Source organism: Trichogramma pretiosum, unplaced genomic scaffold (assembly GCF_000599845.2).
Source record: "Trichogramma pretiosum strain Unisexual culture from Peru unplaced genomic scaffold, Tpre_2.0 scaffold12, whole genome shotgun sequence".
NCBI classification, from domain to species: Eukaryota; Metazoa; Arthropoda; class Insecta; order Hymenoptera; family Trichogrammatidae; genus Trichogramma; species Trichogramma pretiosum.
The window spans coordinates 2591776-2612770 of NW_019641690.1; the positions used below are offsets into that span (position 1 = coordinate 2591776).

The following is a 20995-nucleotide window of genomic DNA, read 5'->3' on the forward strand; positions in this document are numbered from 1 at the left end:
ATGCTGCTGCTCCTGCTGCTGCCCAAAGCAGTGTGCTGGAAGCCTCCAATCTCTGCCTTTATAAGATCGAAGGTAAATTAAAACCATACTGGCGCGGGTAAATCGAGAATTATGCCTTTCCTTGGGAACACTGATGGGTGGGGGGTGGAAACAGCTTCGGGAAGAAATTAAAGTAGAAAAGCTCGAGAGATTTTCACGAAACGAAAAATTAATTTGAAAAATAAATTCGAACATGTTTATTCTCTTCATAATAAATAAAAAGTAATATCAATATCGATAATGGATCGTCGAATAATTAGTTAGTCATTGGATGAGTTCATTGAGTGTGGTAGGTACAAATGTAAGTACGTTTTATTATATTTTTACATATCATACATGTCAATGATTGTAAAACCACATTAATCTAATTAGCTTATTAATTCAGCTTGGCAGCGAACTGGCAGAAAGTTAGACTGGTTAGTTCGTCATGGCTATATAACAATATAATGCATATTGGCTCGTTCGGAAATCGATCGACCTGGGTGGCACGTCGGATATCAAACAACGATTGTCATTATAATATATTAGTATATAGAATCACGTCGATCGATTATCCGCGCGAGCACGACGTCAGCGTGCGCGTTATTACTCGTAAAACTAGAAAAAGCCTTTGCCTCTATACACCCGTGTTATACGCGCTACTGTTTTACTACTACTTCTACTACTCCTGCAAAAAAAAACCGCGCATCATCGTCATCATCGTCATCATCGTCATCATCATCAACGTCTGAGCATATTGGGCCTGGCGCCGCCGTAGTAGTAGCCACCACGGCGGCGATCGTCGTCGTCGGCTTTCGCACCTCTGCACTGGCCGAACGCCTGGGCCACGACGTCGGTCTGGTAGCGGCAGGCGTAGAGCTTGAGCTCGCACTCGTTGTCGTAGGTCTGGCCGTCGCTGCCGCAGACGGTGAAGCCGCGAGCGGGTGAGTCCTCGGGGCAGTCGTTGGGACAGACGCAGTGGGGCGCCGCCAAGCCCGTGGCGCTAGACGACTCCGAGCACTGGCCGCCCGAGTAGCACTCGAGCTTGTTGCAGCTGCTCGGTATGGGCAGCACGGCGTCCACTGCGTTTTTTTCAATTATCGAACAACAAGAAGCGTTAGTTATCAAGCATATGGTTAGTACGGTTATTTTTCTGGTTAAATACATGAATGATGGTTTTTTTTTTGTTGATTTTTTTCTCGGCTCGATGAGCGAGCGTTGGAAAAATTGATTTATATTTTATATGGAAATGACGCTGCATGTATGTATATGGATAGGAGTTTCCACCTTGTGTGTAAAGCTATAAAACTTGTTGTGCGCCAGAATGTATGCACAAAGTGTGTATATGTGTCTGTGTGGTTGTGTTTATAATATGCTCGGGCTGAGATCAAAGAGATATGCATTATATAAATGTAAATTATGCTCGTGGCAAACGCAAGAGCGAAGAAATATATATAGATGCATATACACAGAGAGGAAGAAGAAGGGCTGCGCGAGAGTATACGACACAAGTGTGCGCGCATTTATGTATATACAGTACCTGGCTGACATCCCTTTGGAGTCAGAATCTTATTATGATCGGTGCAGATTGTGCACTTTTTCCCTTGGATCTCGGGCTTGCAGACGCACAGGCCCGTCATCTGCTCGCAATCCTCGCGAGTCGAGCCGAACAGCGAGCAACCGCATGCTGTGTGAGCAAAACAAAGAGAACCCGTTAAATCCTCATGAACTTTTTTGATGAACAGTACATTTATTCGTTGGTGTATATCAAAAGCAAAAAAAAATCGTACGTATGCAGCCTTGATGGCCTTTGTCGATCTTGGACAGTCCCCAGTAGCCGGGCATGCATCTGTCGCACTTGAGGCCACCGACGCCGGGCCGACATTGACACTGGCCGGACTCGGGGTCGCAGGTGTCGGCTAGGCTGCCGTGTCGATTGCAGCCACACTGGTTGGGGCAACCGGCTCCGTCGGGACCCAGGGCCGCTGTTCTGCCGTCCGGACAGCAGCCGTGCCAGGAGTCCTCGCAACGCGTGGCCGGTGGGCGAGCCGCGTTGCTACCACCGTTGGCACCACCGTTGACACCACCACCGGGACCAGCCGAGATCTTACTACAGCAGCGAGCGAATCGGGGCGTGCGATGGCAGTAGCCGAGACTCGGACAGTCGCGTCGATTGGGGCCGTCGCCGCAGTCGTACTCTTTGCCCTCGGAGTCGAGCATCGGCTGTTCGCCGTTGCAGGGCTTCACCTCAAGGCCTACAAAACCAATAAAAATAAAATAATTCAACATCACACGTCATAGCTCCCAGTTTGATAAAAAGTCAAGAAATTCATTAGTCATTCGTTAGTATTATGTTAGTGTGTTACTATCGCAGACCTTGGCAGAGATCAAGCGGCCTGAGTCTGATCTCCTGCTGCTTCTGGCACGACTGCATGAGCATGTGGCACTTGCTCGGATAGGTGTGCATGTCGCTACCGCAGACGGGCTGCATGTTTTCGGGGGCGATGCTGGCGCAGTCGAATTTGCAGCTGCAGCGCGGAAAACGATCGGGTCCGAGCTCGCAGGTGGCATTGAACTCGCACTGGATGTCGCGGCAGGCCTCGAGCTCGTCGTGATGACCACCACCAGCAGCAGCACCGACACCACCGGCGCCAGGAAGACCGGTGATGACCTCGCCCGAGGACGAGGCGCCCGACGGCGTGACGAAGCGCGAAAGAGACGGCGTCGACATCGTAGCTGTACGTCGACGAGTGTGCGGTTAGTATCGCGTTAGTTATAGTTAGAGTTAGTCGTTGAACTCGAGAAATCAGAGGGTTAAAGTTTATACTCGGATATATCGTATACGAATACTCACTGAGAGCGGCCACGGGGAATCCTTCGCCGCACTCGCCGTAGAAGGTGACGTGCAGCGGCGGCAGGTGGGGCTCGCGCTGGCAGGCGGCCTTCTGCAGCTCGCACTCGCTCGGGTACGTCTTGCTGTTGCTGCCGCAGACCGAGTCGCCCGTGGGCTCGGGGCACTGCAGCGGACAGATGCACTGGCCGGCCTCGCAGCGGGCTCCGTTCTCGCAGGCCACGTTGGCGCATTGTTCTGAATGGTAATAATAACGATACGTAACGTGTCTGACCGTACATGTGGCTTTACTACTGATTTTTGTTTTTCTTCTTGGTGTGTACTCACCGCAGTCACCCTTGTAGCTGACCACTATGAGGCTCTGGGTCTTGCAGGAGACTTTCTTGAGCTCGCACTCGCTGTCGTAGGTCACTCCGTCGGATCCGCAAACTACCGCCGAGCTCGACGAACTTCCCGACGACTCCTGCAGCGTTTATTTAATATGCATTATACAACGTATGTAGCAAGCCATTTACCAAATGAATTTATTATTCACTCAGCATACACACACACACACACACACACACGTACACCCAGACGAGCGCGATATATAACGTACGCGACCGGCAAGTACTTCTTGTACTTCTCCTCAAAGTTTATAATCCCATCAGAGTGGCTTATCAGCCTGATGTTCTGATCTCGAATAAGTACGAACACATAACACTGTACGTACACAACTTAACGCGAAAGAATCGCAACGAGATGGATAGAACTAATTAATTTCGTTACATCGAGCACATGATCGAGGTTCGAAACGAGTGCTTTTATCATTACAAACACGCGTACGCATGAAAAAACAGCGTAATAGCGAATGAACGCGCGCAGTTTGCGCCGAAGAATTCCGCGCCCGGCACACAGCCGAAGAAGAAGAAGGAATAAGATGCCTCGCCTCGAGGCAATCGCGCTAATCGCTGCTGCTGCAGCTACAAGCGGATGCCTTTGCTCTTTCTATACGGATACCAACTTGTTGCTCTACTCTCTCTCTATCTCCGTCTTCTTTTTTGCGCGGTGCTCTCGGTGTTCTGCGCTAACGCGTAAATAGATTCGATCGAGTAAATGGACGAAAAAAAAGGAGTAGTAGTAGCAGCTAGTGTAGTTGGATGCGATAAAGTGAGTGAAAGAGCGAGAGAAAAGTCCATTACAGTGCGTATATTTGTACTCGGAGTCGGAGCGTTTTCAGTATGTATACAGGGGAATAGAGATTGGCGAGATTGTGTGTCGGCGCGCGCGCGCGTGTGAGTATGAGTACGTGTGTGTATAAAAGCTCCGATGTTAATGGTCGCGTTAAAAGGCAATGTTCAAAGGACCGTGAGATTTGAATGGAGTCCAAGGAATCTTTGGAGAAGCCGAGCGAGAGCGCGCGTGGCGGTGCTAGAATTTTAAGGACTCCGAGCTGGAGAGCAAGAGAGAGAGAAAGTCGTAACATAATGGACTGCTCTTGCTTTTTGGCTCGGAGTTATATTTCCGAGAGCATATTGCGAATCACGAAAGAGGCAATTTCGAGATGTATATCTGTGTATGTGTGTTATTGGCCGCAACCACTAAATGCCTGCCGCGCACGAAACTGTGCGTTGCATACCAATTCGTGCATTCATTCCCCTTTCTGGTGCTTTTAATTATTTTCTTTGCTCGAATCGATACCAACGTTGCGGATCTGACGAGTCGACGCTGTGTACCCGATAATGCCCTCGATCAAAATCAGATTAGTCAACTTTTTGTCTTCGTCTCTCTCTCTCTCTCTCTCTCTCTCTCTCTCTACATAGGAGTGCTGCAGCGCATATACAACGATGCGTACACATTATGGGAGACACATAATGCAACGCAATACATCTCCATCATCTAATCAGCGATATAATCCACTTGTCGAGAGCACCGACTCGCAGCATCATATATATACTATATCTATGGCTGTGTGCGGGATCTCTAATTAATGGATCGCTTTCGCACAGCTTAGAATCGTAAAATCGGCAAAATATCTTTGCCATCGTGCGCGCCGTTACGATATCTTGCGGTGATTGATACAGCACGTTCCATTATGAGATTATCGTAACGAATACGCCGTGGCGGGCGCGCGCGCAGTACGCGTTCGCTAGGCGCGGAGATTCAATTTAATCCGAATACAAACGGGGTATACACGCGCTATATACAATTAGACACGCTAGCGAGCGTTATATCGCTAGCGCGCGAAGCAGAAGATCAAGGCGTGAAAAGGAAAATACGTTGCGAATCTTGAATTAATCCGCACCGTCGCGAGTTACGTATAATGCGCATCGTACATGGAGCATAATATAAAAAATATTGTGGATATACTCACGCTGCTGTTGTTGCTGCACTCGCTGGGACAGACGCACTTGGCCTCGCCGTTAGTGTCGGTCTCGCACACGCCGTAGTGCTCGCACTTTTTGCTCTCGCAGACATCTGCAATTAAATATATGCCACGCGTGTAATTTTTTCTCCTTTTTTCGATTTTTTTTGCAGTTCTACCGTGTAACACTGAACACGGACACTAAAAATTGTATAGGTGCACACCACGTGCAATGTTACATTTTTTAGAAGCGTATTTATAATACGCGTGGTTAATTCATGCAAGCTATAGACGCATTAGTTTTAATTAACCTCTTCGTTATAAATAATGCATGCATCGTGGCTCGCCGTCGTAAATTTGCGCGCCATCAATAATTTTCACGGTTATGACGCTTTAATCGGTGCATTTGCCGCATCATATCGATGTACAGTGGAAATCACATAAATCAAAGTTCTCGAGTTCGTTATTCGACTTAGAATTTAATATGATACATAGAAATTATTTAGCAGCTATTTAATGTAAATTTTTTCGAATTATGTGGCATTAATGTATTTTATGCTTCCTATAATCACATAAAAAGAGCTTTGTAGAAATGAATTCTTTCATTTCACTTTTATCTTTTAAACGAGTCTGCGTGCGGAATTTCTTTGTTTTTGATTACTTTTCGCGAATACGAAGCTATCCAGCTAATTGAAGTTTCTTTGATTCTACGTTGAAATATATTATTTTCGAACTTTTTCAGTTTCATCAAAATTTAGCAAGATCTCGACACGCAAAAATACAAAGTTTATCGATCATGTCAAATAGTTTATTGAAAAAACATATACCAGAATAATAGAATTTTACTTATTCCTACAACTTTTACTTTTTTGTGAGTTTTGATAATTCGGACTCGAGACATCTAGCGGTAACTTAGGTACTATTTAATGTTTGACTCTTAAGGATAAGACATATCAACGTTTCATTGAATACTTATAACAATATGTATGAAACACACTTTTAGGGCTCTAATTTATATATCCACAATTTTGAAGTATTTTTATTACCACAATTCGTCAACAACCTTAAGTTTGAAGAGAAATATAATTAGAAAAATGTAATGAAAACATTCAATTTATATGGAACATTTCCATCGAATTTTTGTCTTTGAGTTTTGCCAAGTAGTTTTAAATAGGGCTCGAATGGGACTAATTGATCATTTCGAATTATACGATATTTCTAATTGCACGAGTTCAAATTACGTCATTTCCACCGTACATGAAAGCCGGGAAGCAATAAGCTAAAAAGGAAAAATAAAGCTCAGTGTCCATACACAATATACGCGTAAGACGTACGCATGAAATATAGAGCATGCTCGGAAGCTTGTTAAAAAAAGATAGATAGAAGTAAAAAAGCAGCAGCTGAAAAAATCTCTCTCGATACGCACACATACACACACGTGTGCGCTTATAAAGACAAAGGCAAACGAGAAGGAGAAGCGCAAGCTCAGTGCATTATTAATCTCCGACGTCGAGCCTCCTCCTCACTGCGTGTTTTATACACACGTATGTCTGTGCTGTGTGTACGTAAGCGTGCGTATATATGTGTGTGTGTACGTGCGGTTGCGGCTGTGCTGCACGATGAAGCGTGGCTTAGACGTATAATCTCTTCCTTAATCCCAGGCAGCCGCGCGCGTTCTCGAATTCATCGTTGTTGAGGCACGAGGTAAAACACACACGCCACACGTAGAAGCAGCAGCAGCAGCGGCGGCGACGGTGGCGGGGGCCTCCCCTGTGCACATGCATATGCAAGTCTCTCGCTCGAGTCTCGCGCGCGGCAACGACATGAGGACACAGTCGAGAGCGAGATCAGCAGCACCGCCCGCGTATGTGTAGGTAGGTACAGAAAGCTGCGGCTGCCACCGCCACCCCGCTGCTGCTGCATTTTAATCCAAGTGGACTCGAGGAGTTAGTTTGCGGGAGACGCGGCGCGCGGGAGCCTGTTTTGCAAGCCCGGCAAACTGAATTTCTATCCTGGCTCCGTGTGTGAGCGAGCTAGCTAGTTTCGACTACAAAAAGCTCAGGATGTTCTCCGTTGCTTTTCTTTTCATTTTTTGTTGTATAACTGACGCGTCTAATCGCGCGCGCACCCACGATTCCTCTTTTAAACACTAATCGTATTATATATATCTCTCTCTCTCTCGAGCTTTCTGCGTTTTGCGTCGCGCGCGTGAAATAACACGAGTTTACGAGCTTAGATAGGGGGTTACTTATAGCCACATGCACACGTGGAGCTTGGAAGTGAGGAAGAAACGAGATGTAGAAATGTATACAGCGAATTTGGCCTTTCTGCATGTGACTCGTCAACCTGACGGGATTTTGCGAGCATTGAGAGATTTTGCCGCTTGCAACGATGCGCGAGATTTGCTAATTCCTTCCGCATATTTGAATAAACATGCACACGCGCTCGATCGAATCACCCAAATTTTACTCTCAAGACTCGAGATGGAGCTAAATATAATCTAGACATCTACTTATATTATAGAAAGCATATACAGGAGTCAGTAATACTACTACATTGACTGATGATTGATTAATATATACTTTTTTTACTTTGTTTCTTTCAGATTTACAGATTAAGGTACTTGTCATCTAGTGGTAGAGACCTGAAGTGATATTATCGAATTTTGAGCGGTTGTAAACTGATTTAAATTTTTTGAATCAACTGAATTGTCATTAAAATTTGTTCAGAATTTTCCCACAATTTTTGAATTTAAAAAAAAAAGGTAATATTCAAAAATCCGAAATTCGATCGAAAAATTCTGAAAAAATTCACACGAGTTTTTGGATCAATTCTTTTTGTTCTAGTAAATTTTTACTCCCCAGCTAGAAATGCTCCACATTAATATTGACCAAAAAATGACCATTTAAAATTTGTTAACGTACTGATTATTGATTGGCTTGTTTTTAGCGATTGATCTGTTATGTTACAAATATTAAACACATTTCAAGTTTTGAAAAATTGTTTTCAACTACTTTAATTACGTTAATGCTACTTGAAACCTTCGCCGCTAGATGGCGAGTACCTTGAAAGGTAAATCTGCAAGTGGCAAAGTAAAAATAATTATATAAATAAATTTTTTATGTTAATGAATATTCATAAATCACACTCTTCGTAGTCTCTACTTAAAAAATACAGTGGTTTTATGACAGTTTGGGCCAAAACAAGTTAACGTGCTAAATTTTCTTGTTCATGTAACGCGTCATTAGTACGCGAAGGTTTGTTTGCTGGTCTACTTTGCAAAAGTCGCTCGAGTTCGTGCGTACGTACGCGGATATGTGTTCAGTTGCTTTTCTATATATACGATTGTATAGTTACAACCCGACCACGGGTCGCGCACACACACATAGAGACACACCTAATTCCAGGGGCCGAAGCAAATCAGCGTATTTACAAGAATGCAAATGTTGCACGTGGCACACACATGTACACACGCCGTACGTATGCACTAGCTCGATCTTGCTCGGGCCAGACTCGAGCGCAGCGGCAACGAGCTTCGAAACAATTGTGGCTTACCGACCGTTCGTGTGAGTGTATGTCTGTATATGTTATGTGCAGTGCATATATGAGCAATTCTCTAAATGAAACGCATTTTTGGAGGTAGAATCGCGGCAAATTTTTTTTTCAACCTAAGCGGATACGGACCCCTGGGAAATGTTTTTGGGGGTCCTAGGAACATGAACCCACGTAGGAACCATTGAAATTTCAATAGTGCTTACTTTTATAGCTACTTTTGTGATTTAGAGGACGAAAAATCATGTTTTCTCGTTAGTACGGCTAATTACTCAATTTCTAAGTCGTTGAAAAAGTATCAAAACTGATCTTAAAAAAATAACTGGCTACTGTGTTCGATAGGAAATGTTCTCAGCTTTCCAATGGTGGTGTCAGATTTTCCGATAAGTTGCACATTCACCGAGAAAATCGCCATCAAACATGCCAAGCTAAATATCTCGAAAAACTCGGTACGGAAAAAGTGATCTTTGAGGTTTATTTTCGATTTTTCCTCGTGAAAATGAAATTTATCGAAAAATCTGACTACACCATGAGAAAGCGGAGGAAATTTTCTATCGAAATCATATCTTCATTTATTTATTCAGTGGAATTACAATGTTATACATCGGAATTTCTTTTACGTTGTTCGCTGTTTTCTGTTTCCGAGCTGATACAGCGCGGTCGCGAGGTTTTCGGCTCACTACAATCAAAACTAGCTCGTAATTCCACTGAAAAAATAAATGAAGATATGATTTCGATAGAAAATTTCCTCCGCTTTCTTATGGTGTAGTTAGATTTTTCGATATATTTCATTTTCACGAGAAAAAATCGAAAATAAACCTCAAAGATCACTTTTTCCGTACCGAGTTTTTCGAGATATTTAGCTTGGCATGTTTGATGGCGATTTTCTCGGTGAATGTGCGACTTATCGGAAAATCTGACACCACCATTGGAAAGCTGAGGAAATTTCCTATTGAACACAGCAGTCAGTTATTTTTTTTAGATGAGTTTTGATACTTTTTCAGCGACTTAGAAATTGAGTAATTAGCCGTACTTACTAGAAAACATGATTTTTCGTCCTCTAAATCACAAAAGTAGCTATAAAAGTAAGCACTATTGAAATTTCAATGGTTCCTACGTGGTTACATATTCCTAGGACCCCCAAAAACATTTCCCAGGGGTCCGTATCCGCTTAGGTTGAAAAAAAAATTTGCCGCGATTCTACCTCCAAAAATGCGTTTCATTTAGAGAATTGCTCATATACCTGCACGACGCAACTTATTGCCATTTGCATGGGACAACGGCGGCTGCTGCTGCTGCGCACAGCCTATATTCGCGAGATGTGTGTGTACACGTGGCAGTAAAGAGAAAAAGGAGCACAGGATTGCGTAGCCATGTGCCCGCCGCGCTGGCAAAGCACACGAACAAGTTTGCTCGGAAAACTTTGTATTTCGTTAGCACATTATACTCAATCACGTGTTTTGTGTGTGTGTATATTTGCGAAAATTCAGATACATGTATTCCACGAGCTATCGAGCAATCGCACAATCGAGCTCAATTTTTACCAACTTATTGCTATACGTGAAAGTATTCAATGATGGAGCGATACGAACTCGAAGAAATCCTCGTTAAAGAGCGCCGAGCTAATAATATCGAAAATCCAACGAGTACAAAATGCCCCGATTTTTCACAATCAACTCGAACCGTGTATAATGTACAATTAGATTACGCGCAATCTCGTTCCTGCGTGCGTGCTCGTATAATAACGCGCGAGCGCAAAATTTTATTATGCCCGCTCGTGTCACGGACAATTATCCGTCGTCATGCAATAATACTCGCGCGCGTGAGCTACTCGTATATATATAACGACGACTCTCGAGATTCTTCCGCACGCGTGCGACGCGGAAGAACACGGAAATAATCCGGTTATAGGAACCGCTCGCGAGCTTTTTGAAGAGAGCGAGAGCGAGCGAGAATGCAAATGCAATAAAGCTTCGACGGGCGGGCGCGATCGCTTGATTATAAAATGCTTAGGTTAAAATATCGTTATCTGTATTACTTTTTGCGAGAGATACGTGTGCCGCCGTGCGCTTCGTTAGAACTACTATGCACACATTTTTCCTTTCGTCGGTAGCAATACAAAAACTATATACGTGCTGAAACGAAAGGATACGTATCCTTGGTAGAAATCTTCAAAATAATAATGGACTGATGAACCAAAACTATACATTGGAAATGTTTAAAGACATTACCATTAATTGGTATATTTTAAATACTATAATACTAGTTTAGGCCTCCACCACTAGATGGCGAGTGCCTTTATATGTAATTCTGCAAAGTGGCAAAGTCAAAATAATTGTATAAGTCAAACCTGGTTTTTCATTATATCTTGGTGCCCGTATTCGGTTGTCATATTAAAAATTATCCATACAATTTTTTTCGTTTCCACCAGATATGCGTGATGGAATTAAAAATTATAGACAAGAAAAGGAAAAAAACACTCAAGCTACAACAGCATCTACCGGTTATATGTATAACAATCAAACAGTCGTACACGTGCAACATTTACATACATCAGAGAATTTCTGGTCTACTGTATACAGCACGCACGCGTACATGTCATGTACACATATACGCGCGCGCCCACACATAATAATACAAATACACACAAATATATATCGTACACGTAATACGTAGTAGTAGTAGTATGTATGACTTACTGCACTGCTCGTGGTAGAGCACGCGAATTTCGCGTCGGTGCTGACATGCCTCGTGCCTAAGTTTGCATTCGTTGCCGTAGCTAATTCCGTCGTCGCCGCAAACGGGCTGGAATTCGGCCGAGCAGCTCGGGCATTCGCAGTTGGCGATGCCGTTGATTTCCACGCACTCGGCGCCCCATTGACATATCTGTAATTGCTCGACCCCCGCATACGTGTAGGTATACTGTACTATGGCGCTTTGCTGCAGGTCGCGGCAGCAGTGGAGTGCAATGTACGCGCGCGTCGCTTATGATACACGAAGCGCGTAACGCGCATTCGCGGCGCGCGTCGGCTTTTGGCAATATGAGCTCACGCGCACACACTCGCAAAAATATGCGTATAACGCGCAAACAATCGCGCGAACGTTGTAAACTTATTATTTTCTCCGCAGTTTTTCAGAGCATCGCGTATAGCACGCACGCGTGCACGATGTTTACATTTCATCATGGAGTTAAAAATGAGCTTTCCAACGCGTACACTTCAACCCCCTTCCGTTTCTTTTCCTTTATGTTTTTTTTTGTCCTCTTTTTAATCGACGAGTTCCGTGTATAAACATCGTTAGTTTTTATTTCACGTTTATATTTGCGCAAGAGAGACACACGTACGCGACGCGGCGCGCTTACAATTCCATTAAAAAATTACTACGGTGCGCTACACGATGCTCTCTTTCTTTTGGGGCCGAGTATATAGCAACAGCAGTAGTGGTGTGCGTGCGTGCTCGCGATGCCATTTGAATTTTCGCGCGCGCGCGCAATGAGAAAACCAAATATCCCAAACCAGGACAGGTCAAGATGACAGCTCGGCTTTTCACGCCGTATAACGGAGCAGGAAAAGAGTAGTGAAGGGTGTAAAAAAAGGAGAGACTCGACTTTCTGTATACAGAAAGTATGCACTATTTATACACGGCTGTAGTAGATATATATATCGAACGAGTCGATTCAGAGCTGTTATTATTAAAGAGAAAAACAGGAAGTCGCTTATAATTGAGGTTGACTTCTCTTCTTCTCCGCCTTGCGTTTCTTTTTTTTTACCTATTCATCCTCGTCGTTTATACATACAGACATACGCTCGGGCGCGCACACATCGACACGTATGAAATGGAGAAAAAAAGCAGAAATGGGTAAAAGACGAAGAAAGGGTGGGGAAAGAAAGACACACTCACGTGCTCGGGCGCGTGACCTCATTATCTTCTAAGTTTGTGTCCTATACCTGTACGTCGTGAGGCCATATATATATCTAGTAGCGCTCGCAGTGCGCTAAGTTTCTGGGAACCGAGGGGATAATGACGCTGTTGAATTATCATTAGAGCGTGTGTGAGTTGACGTTGGTAAAAAAGAAAGAACGAAAGAAAGAAAGAAAGATGGAAAGGGATGGAGGGCGGGGGAGAAAAAAAGAGAGATAGAAATACCGAAGGAAGGAAGAGCGAACAAGGAGATAGAAAATTTTTTGCCATCTGTTACTACGCGCGCGCGTGCGCGCACTACTATCGTAGCACGAATGGATTTTTCTTTCTTTGGCCGGCGGTCGCGGTTTCACGTGTCCGTCGTCCAATTAACGCGAAGAAAGAAGATCTGGAATTGGTATTATATGGTGTAGTTAGGGCAGTATAAAAAAAAGAAGGAGGAACGAAACGAAAGAAAGAAACGAGAACGAAAAAGAGGGTAAGCGACGGGAAAGGGGGTTGGAGAGGGAAGGTTTGTAAAATCGTTGCCGTGTAATGGTCTGTGTGCGTGTATATATACGCGGTTAGCCGAGAGACAGACAGACGGACGGACGAAAGAGCGAGCGAGAGATAGATTGTCTCAAGGAGATTTTAAGATGGATTAAGAGAGACTTGACAGGTGGGGAATGAAAAAATTTCACTGAATATGATAGAGCTTCTTTCTTTTCTTTTTTGCTCTCCATCCGTATACGTTTTGCTGGTATGCATGTAGTATAATTTTTCGAATAATTATACTTTACATTCGCGAGAGTTCATCGCTTATTCTTTTTCCGCCGGTCCAATTTATGCATCGCGTATGTATTTTTACTTCGCATCCGCGCTGGGATACCTGGTTTTCTCCACAATGCCCCCCGCTTCTCTATAAGAATGCAATCCACTTCGGTACAAGATAATTGTCTATGTCAAACCTTGTCCGAGCAGGGTCCTCTGGAGCCGCAGACGCCGCTGTAGGCGAGCTCGATGCTGGTGCGCGTTATGCAGGCCTGCCGCTTGAGCTCGCAGTGCGAGGCGTAGGTGGTGCCGCCGCGGGCGCACACGGGCCGCATCACGGCCTCGCACTCGGGGCCGCACTCGCACTTGGCGATGCCGTAGCGATCGATCGCGCACTGCTCCTGCGGGCCGCACTTGGCGCCGTCGCAGGGATTCACGCCTGCGTGTTTGCATGTGGGTGACCAGCCGCAGGAATAGAGAAGAAGAAGCAACTCGTGCCTCGTTAAGTTTTTTTGTTTTGATTTGGAATTAAGAGGGTAATCATATTCGTGTGGGCGTGTGGTTGTATTCGTGTTTGTGTGAATATGGTTTGAATTTCGTTACAATGAGGGATGATTAAGTTCTGCATCAGCGTGTTATATTTATGTTAGTAAACACACTAAAATATCGTATATGGTAAGCAAATTTGTTTTTAATTATATACCATCACCATTGTGAAACGTACGTCATAATATAATTGTTATGCACACATACGAGCTACAGTTTATACTATTATATAAATATAATTCCAAAGATGTGAGTTGAAAAATAAAAAAAAAGTGAAAAATGAACAGGAAATAACATGAACTCACCGGAATTGCAAGCACCAGCGTAGATCTTCCTGAGGTCCCGCTGTCTGGTTCTGCAGGCCTCGAGGCGCAAATTACACTCGTTGGCGTATGTCTTGCCGTCGCTGCCGCAGACGGGCTCGTGCTCGGGTCCGCACTGCTCGTTGCAGCGGCAGGCCGGCTGGCGCTGAGCGTCGAGCTGGCAGATCTCGGGCTCGGTGCACTCCACTCCCGCGCACGGATCTGTGTGTACATGTAAACGAAAAAGAGAGAGGAGGGTGGTGAGCGAGATCGTGCGAGCGAGGAAAAAGGACAAAATTTTAAGTAGGGCAGTGCACTGCTGCTGCAACTGCTGCTGCTGTTACGCTGCTGCAGCTCGCTCGAGCGCGTGCTCGAACACGTGCTTTTTTTTGGCCTGTGTTTGTGTGGGTATTTTCAGGCTAAATTTGGGTCGCGCGTACGTACCAGCAAGCTTGCAGCATTTTATGTAGAAAGAACGAATATCGCTTCATATAATAATGTATACAAGCTGCCGGAGGCAGGGGCCAGCCAACTGCAGCAGCTGCTGCTCTGAGAAAATTTATATTTGATTAAATTTGCGAATTGCAACGACGATCATGATCGTCGCAAGGGCTCGTCGAGAGGACAACGTGCGACGACGACGACAACGACGTTTTCCGTGTCTTTCTCGAGTCTTGCAATTACTTTCTCCGGGGGTATACGTCGAGATTATTGCGCCACCGAGCATGGCCGGGGGGGTTGGAGAAATTATCATGCGAAGTCGTGACGCCGCCGACGCCGCCACGCTTGCGACGACAGTGATTAATAACGCGTCGTGTCAGAGCTAGGCGCTACTCGTACTCCATGCTCTGAAATGATGCTGCCTGCTTGCCTGCCTGCCTGCTCGACTTAGCAATAAAGCATCAGCGGCGATGATATAACGACTGATTTCCTGCATTCATAGAAGTCATCGATGTTGCGCGACGCGATATATTAGAATACGTGTCAACGATGTGAATGTATATAAAATATTTTGCACGTGGACGAGCTTTTAATTGAAAAATGAGTTTAACTAAGAGAGAGCTAGGAGCGAGAGTATTTCATAAGTATAAGAGCCTCGCGCGCGAGTATTACTTTTGCAAGAGCGCTTCGAAGCTCTCTCTCTCTCTCTTGGTTTTCTTTGAAGCTGGAAAAAGTCGCGCGCTCCACAACTTTGGCGGAATAATTAAAATTCATCGTATATCAAAGGTAATGATTATAAAAAAAAAAGGAAAATAAAAAGAAAAAAAAGTGTCGCCGTCGTCGTAATGCGAAACCCCATCGACGCTTGCAAGCTCTCTCGCGACCGCAACGTTCCTCTCTCTCTCTCTCTCTCTCTTGGAAAAAGGAAGCTCGAAGCTCGCTGCAGCCTGGCGTAGAAAGGAAAAATTAATGCCAGAGGGTAAAGAGTGTGCACCGCGTGCAGCTTCGCGGTCTATATCGAGCGAGCTGCGCACTATGAAAGCTGTGTGTTTCAAAGTGAGGACGAGTTTTAAAAGATGCCGTGCGGTGCGCGACGCCTGCTGCTGCTGCTGCTACTCTGCTCTCTGCCTCGAGGGCTGCTGCACGGGCAAGCTTACAGCTTTAAAACGTTATAAGTATACAGTATCGTAACGCGTCACAGCGCCGCGGCTCTTTACGTAACGCAAAGAAGGGAAAGAAGATAAGAAGAAAAAAAAATGGGGGGCGGAGAGAGAAGTCATGGCCCCGGCGACGAGCGCGAGCTTACTACAATCGTCCCTACTTTACATGTATTTTTTCTTCGCTCAAAGAAGTAAGAAAGTTAATTTACACGAGGCAATTAATAAAAAAAAAGTCGGTGGTTGTACCGTAAGTCGCTCGAAAGTGCCAATTCGCCGAGCTTTATGTGTCTATTATACATAATCTAGCTCTTTGGCATATAAATATATAAATTCATCGGACAAGCGCAAAATTCCATTAGCCGAGCTAGCTCTAAAGTCACACGCACACAGGCAGCAGCAACGCGTTATAGTATACGCTGTGTGTGTGTGTGTGTGTGTGTGTGTGTGTGTGTGTGTATACCTATCGCGATGCAGGTGGATGATGGTAGGAAAAGAGAGCTCACGAAGAAGCTGCAGTGCAGAGTTTAGTCGCTCCAGCGAGCTGTAACTTAAGCTACGGCGCTGGGTGAATATACGTATATACGCGCCACGCAGTATATACACGATACGAGAGAGAGAGAGGCAGCAGTCTCGGAGCGTAAAACGGAATCCAAACTTCCTTCCTTATATTCGTTGCTTTATGCGGCTGAAGATTAATCTGGGAAAGGCTCGCTCTCGCCTCTGCTGTATATAGACTGTATATACAGCTACGATCTGCCTGGGCTCTGTCTCTCTCTCTCTCTCTCTAGTTGTGTGCGCACGTGTATTATAATAAACTTTGTTACATCGCTCGATCCCTGCCCTCTCTATCTTGCGAGAAACGTTAGAAATTATTGCTCATACTCCCAGCTTTTACTTTGGTGGATCGGAAAACAATTTTCTACTACGTCAGGCGGCGAGTCGATTAAAAAAAAGTCTTTTTTTTAATAATCTTCGCGCTCAGTGCAAATCTCTATAAAATTCATGGCATTCGTCGAGGTAGCGGTGGTTTACCCCAAAAGTTTTTAAGCCACGAAAAAAAAGCTGCGAGGTGAAACTCGATTTTGTTTATACGCGCGCTATATATGCATTACAAAACGGCACGCAACTTGCAAGCAATCTCTTTTCCTCATCCTCGAGTTATATAAATTTATACGAAAAAAAATAAGCAAAACATCTCGTTAAATCAAAGCTGTATACGAACTTTTCTCGCTCCTCGGGTCGTGGCGGCCGGGAGCTAAATATTCATCGAGACATTTTTGATTAATGCGTCGCGACCCTGGCTATCTTTTTTATATTTTATTTTTTCAGGAAATACACTTGTCTCGAAAAATATATGCGCGCGCCCGGGTCCTCGAGTTGATGTTTTTCTGTTTTTTTTTCTCCTGCCCCCCTTCTCAGCTGACATTTCTTTTCATGCCACTTATGTGTCGGGGGCTTCGTGCGCGCCGAGTGTATTTATGTGTTTGCGCGAGCGAGCGAGCGAGCGAGCTTGGCCGTATATATACTGGGCAAGCTGCCCAACACCTTTTAGCAGCACAGCGCGTGTATTCGAATCAGGACCCTCTTCTGGCGCTTAGCTCGTTGAATTTTCGCGCTTGGCCTCCGACTTTTGCGCAGAGAGCAAAAGAGAGAGAGAGAGAGAGAGAGAGAACTTCAACTTAGCCCCTCCTCTTATTTCTCGCAAGCCTAGAGTTTCTACCACTGCATCTTGACCTATTTCCATCTCTCCAGCTCCACAGCTGTAAGCTTTGACTGGCACAAAGTTCTCCAGAATGCTATCGAATGTATATATACTGGGTGCGTCTTTTATGCCGTTTGAAGTTCGACCTGCTGCTGCTGCTGCTGCTGCATCCCCACATTTAGATACGATACGCATTCAATTACTTTTTATTTATATTGACTCTATACACTTTCTCTCTATATTTCCCCTCGACTTTAATTTGAATTATTTCTACATTGTAGAAAAATACAAATGTAGCGTTGCTGCAATCTACTGCTGCGAATCGAGCGCGCGAGTAAAAAAAAAACCGATGCGCTGCAATTTTTTGCGCTCGAGCGAGTTTCGAGAGCGCGAGGCGGAAAAAAAGAGGAAGACGCAAGCGTGTATATACGTACTATCGACTGCACCGTGTGCATCGACGGGGCATGTATAAATGTATATACACGCGCGCGCACAGACAGCTTTCCTTGCCTGTTAGCACGCTCGTATGTACGCGAGATCGCGTCGATATACGTATATAAACTATACCCGATCGACACCGCGTACAGAGAGAAAGGAAATATCAAAGTTAAAAAGAAAATTTGAGTGTACGAATTTGGTACGAATGAAGAAAAAAAAAGTTGATTAGAAAAATACTTTTGAGATATTTTTCATCGATCTCGTTAGTACATTTCGATTTGTGAAATCAAAGTTCGATGTATATAAAGCTTTGGCACGTGCGCTAGTTGATAAATATACATGAGATTAATCATGTCGCTCCCAAGCGAGAGCTTTCTGCAACTTTAACGAATTTTCAATGACGTACACAACGCTCCGCCGAGACGTCTACACATTCGAATGCGATTTAGTTTTATTATTTTTAATTGAACTTGCTGCAGCGAGTATGTGTGCGTATACCCTCGTCAGAAGTTCATAACGTCGCCCGTTGGATGTCAGAAAGTCGCTTAATAACTCGCGCGCGTGCAGCATCCAACATTAATACCTTTCGAAATTCAACTAGCTCGAGCTTTCAAAGCTTCCCCGAGAGTCTAACAAATCGATTTGTCCATGCGGAGCGCAGCAGCAGCAGCAGCAGCAGCATACCTAGACGTGCGCACTCGATGTATACATAGATATGCGGGGCGCATCGGGAAAAGATCGTCTTACACCGAGCTACACTGCAACGTATATAGCTCGACAACGCGACGTCAACATTAAACGTTAATTACACGGGAAGTTGTCGAGCAGTAATGTATACGTCGTAGTCGTCGTAGTCGTGTGGCTGCTGCCTCAGACTTGCAGAAACGTTTAATCAACCGAACAGTCGAAGATAAATGTTTGATCAGACACAGAATGTACGTTTGCTGAGAATTAGGTAAGTTTATATACACGATGAGATGGGGGAGGGAAAGCATAAAGATATATTGACTCTTCAGACATGTCTACGAGCGCAACATTTTACCTCTTTTATTTTATTCTTCAACTCCCTCTCCCTTCGTCGTCCCTTTTCCTTCTTTTTAATGATTTAGAGTAATTTCACGTGAAATTGACTATTTTTTTCTCCCACGCGCGCACACCTCAATGTCATCGCTTGTATGCATAAAGAGCGTAAAAAATGAAAAAAAAAAGAAGAAGAAGAAGAGAGGAAGCAGGAAAAAAGAGGAGGGAATATGCAGTGTTGCGCGCGTTACAAGTGCCACGTTATTTTCAGCTTCCTTGAGCTCGACGCGCGCGCGCGCGAGCTTCCGTTTATAAAAGTGTGCGTGTGTGTGTGTGTATACGAGTACGTGTGCAGTATACGTACACACAAGCTCGAGCATCGGAGCAGCAGCAGCAACTCGAGAGTTTTCTCTCTTATCTCTATGCAAGCCCAAGAGCGCGACGCCGGGGGATCCCACGGGATTTCGGCTATATACGGGCTCGGACGGCTCATCAAGAAGAAAAAGAAGAGAGAGAGAGAGAGAAAGACAGAAAAAAAGACAGCAGCAATGCAGTTACGTGTCTGTCTCTCTCTCTTGCTCTTCAGCTTTATATATATGAGACTGCTCTATACATATATCGTGTGCAACTTAGAGATTAGCTGCAGCACACAGCAGCAGCAGAGTACAGTGCCCCTAAGAGTGTATAAAGCAGCTACAAGCTCGACGCGAGCGACTGAGAGAGAGAGAGAGAGAGAGAGAGAGAGAGAGAGAGCTAGAGCTCTCTGCTACTGTATATATATGTGCTGCTGCTATATAGTAGTAGTGAGAGCGCCATTTTTTTCGCGAAAAATTACGCGCTACTCAGAGCGCGCGCGCGACGCGACGCGTCGGCGGCTTTAATGAATTTTTCTCGTGTGTGTGTATGTGTGTGCCACTCTCTCACTCGCCCTCGCGGGATTATGATAGCAGCGATGCGGCAGGGATTTTTTAATCAAGAGCTCGAGAATATACATTATATATAGTGTACACATTGTTGCAACGCGTGGTTGAGTTTTTGCTCGAGCTGCTGGAGATTTTTTATGTATACATTTACAAAGACCCTTTGAATTTTCGTTTATCATAGTTTTTCAAGACGAAATAGTTTTGCGTTGTATATATTTTATAACCGTGATATACACGCGCATTATTTTATCAAGGGCGTGCCTGCATGAAAAACGTGTTCGGTTCGAGAAAAAGCTGCATTGTGTGCGAGCCGTGAGTCGATATATATACACGCACGGGATTTCACAAACTTGCGCTTATACATGCGGGGCAAGCTAAAGCTAATTCGTCATTGTCGCTCGTTTGGTCCAGAGCTCGATGCTATACACAGCCTGCAGCAGCAGCAGCGGCAGCAGTTGTGCACTTCTGACCAATTCAACGAGCCATGAAAAACGACGCATTAATGACGCGTGTACACTAACAACAGCAGCAGCAGCGGAGGCCCTCGGAAAATTCAATGTGTCCGCGTATATTCCTCGTTTAGCCGCGCGTCGAGCCATGCGCGCACGGGGCTATTATTTTTCGTTTTTGTTCGCGGTGTACATCCATGCCTGCGTGCTCGCGAGCCTGCGTACGCAAGGTGTAATGACACGTGCGAGGATACGTGCCGTTCGATGTATATATGCTGTGCGTGTGCGCGCGTGTAGCAATATCAACATCGTCGCGAGTTTGACGCGCTTGTCACGATCCGATCCACGCTCGCGCGAGGCTTTTGTTCGAGTACAAATATTTTTACGCGATATACGTATCTTATGTGTTCGTATTCGCGTTACCAATAGACACACACACATATGGCAATACATCATCAAAAATTAATTAATTTACTGGTTTAAAAGGCGAGTAAGTCGATACTTGGAGCGGACCAGAAGTTGCGCCACATTTAACAATGGCTCACACCTCAGAGCAGGACTAAATGTGTCGCACCAAA

The 20995-nt window shown here is 44.8% G+C and overlaps 1 protein-coding gene across 2 annotated transcripts in view; it reads right to left on the reverse strand.

The window, feature by feature from the left end:
* Positions 1-20995, reverse strand: part of LOC106655299 (agrin-like) — a 169688-nt gene that overhangs the window by 9235 nt on the left and 139458 nt on the right. The window contains exons 3-12 of one of the 2 annotated variants that reach the window (XM_023461857.1): positions 14288-14506; positions 13634-13875; positions 11465-11651; positions 5223-5326; positions 3197-3332; positions 2873-3106; positions 2395-2754; positions 1809-2273; positions 1559-1705; positions 840-1100 (exon numbers count right to left, since the gene is read on the reverse strand). In XM_023461857.1, the coding sequence (XP_023317625.1) occupies positions 840-1100; positions 1559-1705; positions 1809-2273; positions 2395-2754; positions 2873-3106; positions 3197-3332; positions 5223-5326; positions 11465-11651; positions 13634-13875; positions 14288-14506 (2355 nt within the window). The remainder of the gene's footprint in view (positions 1-839; positions 1101-1558; positions 1706-1808; positions 2274-2394; positions 2755-2872; positions 3107-3196; positions 3333-5222; positions 5327-11464; positions 11652-13633; positions 13876-14287; positions 14507-20995) is intronic. The other variant, XM_023461856.1, reaches the window with a different exon arrangement.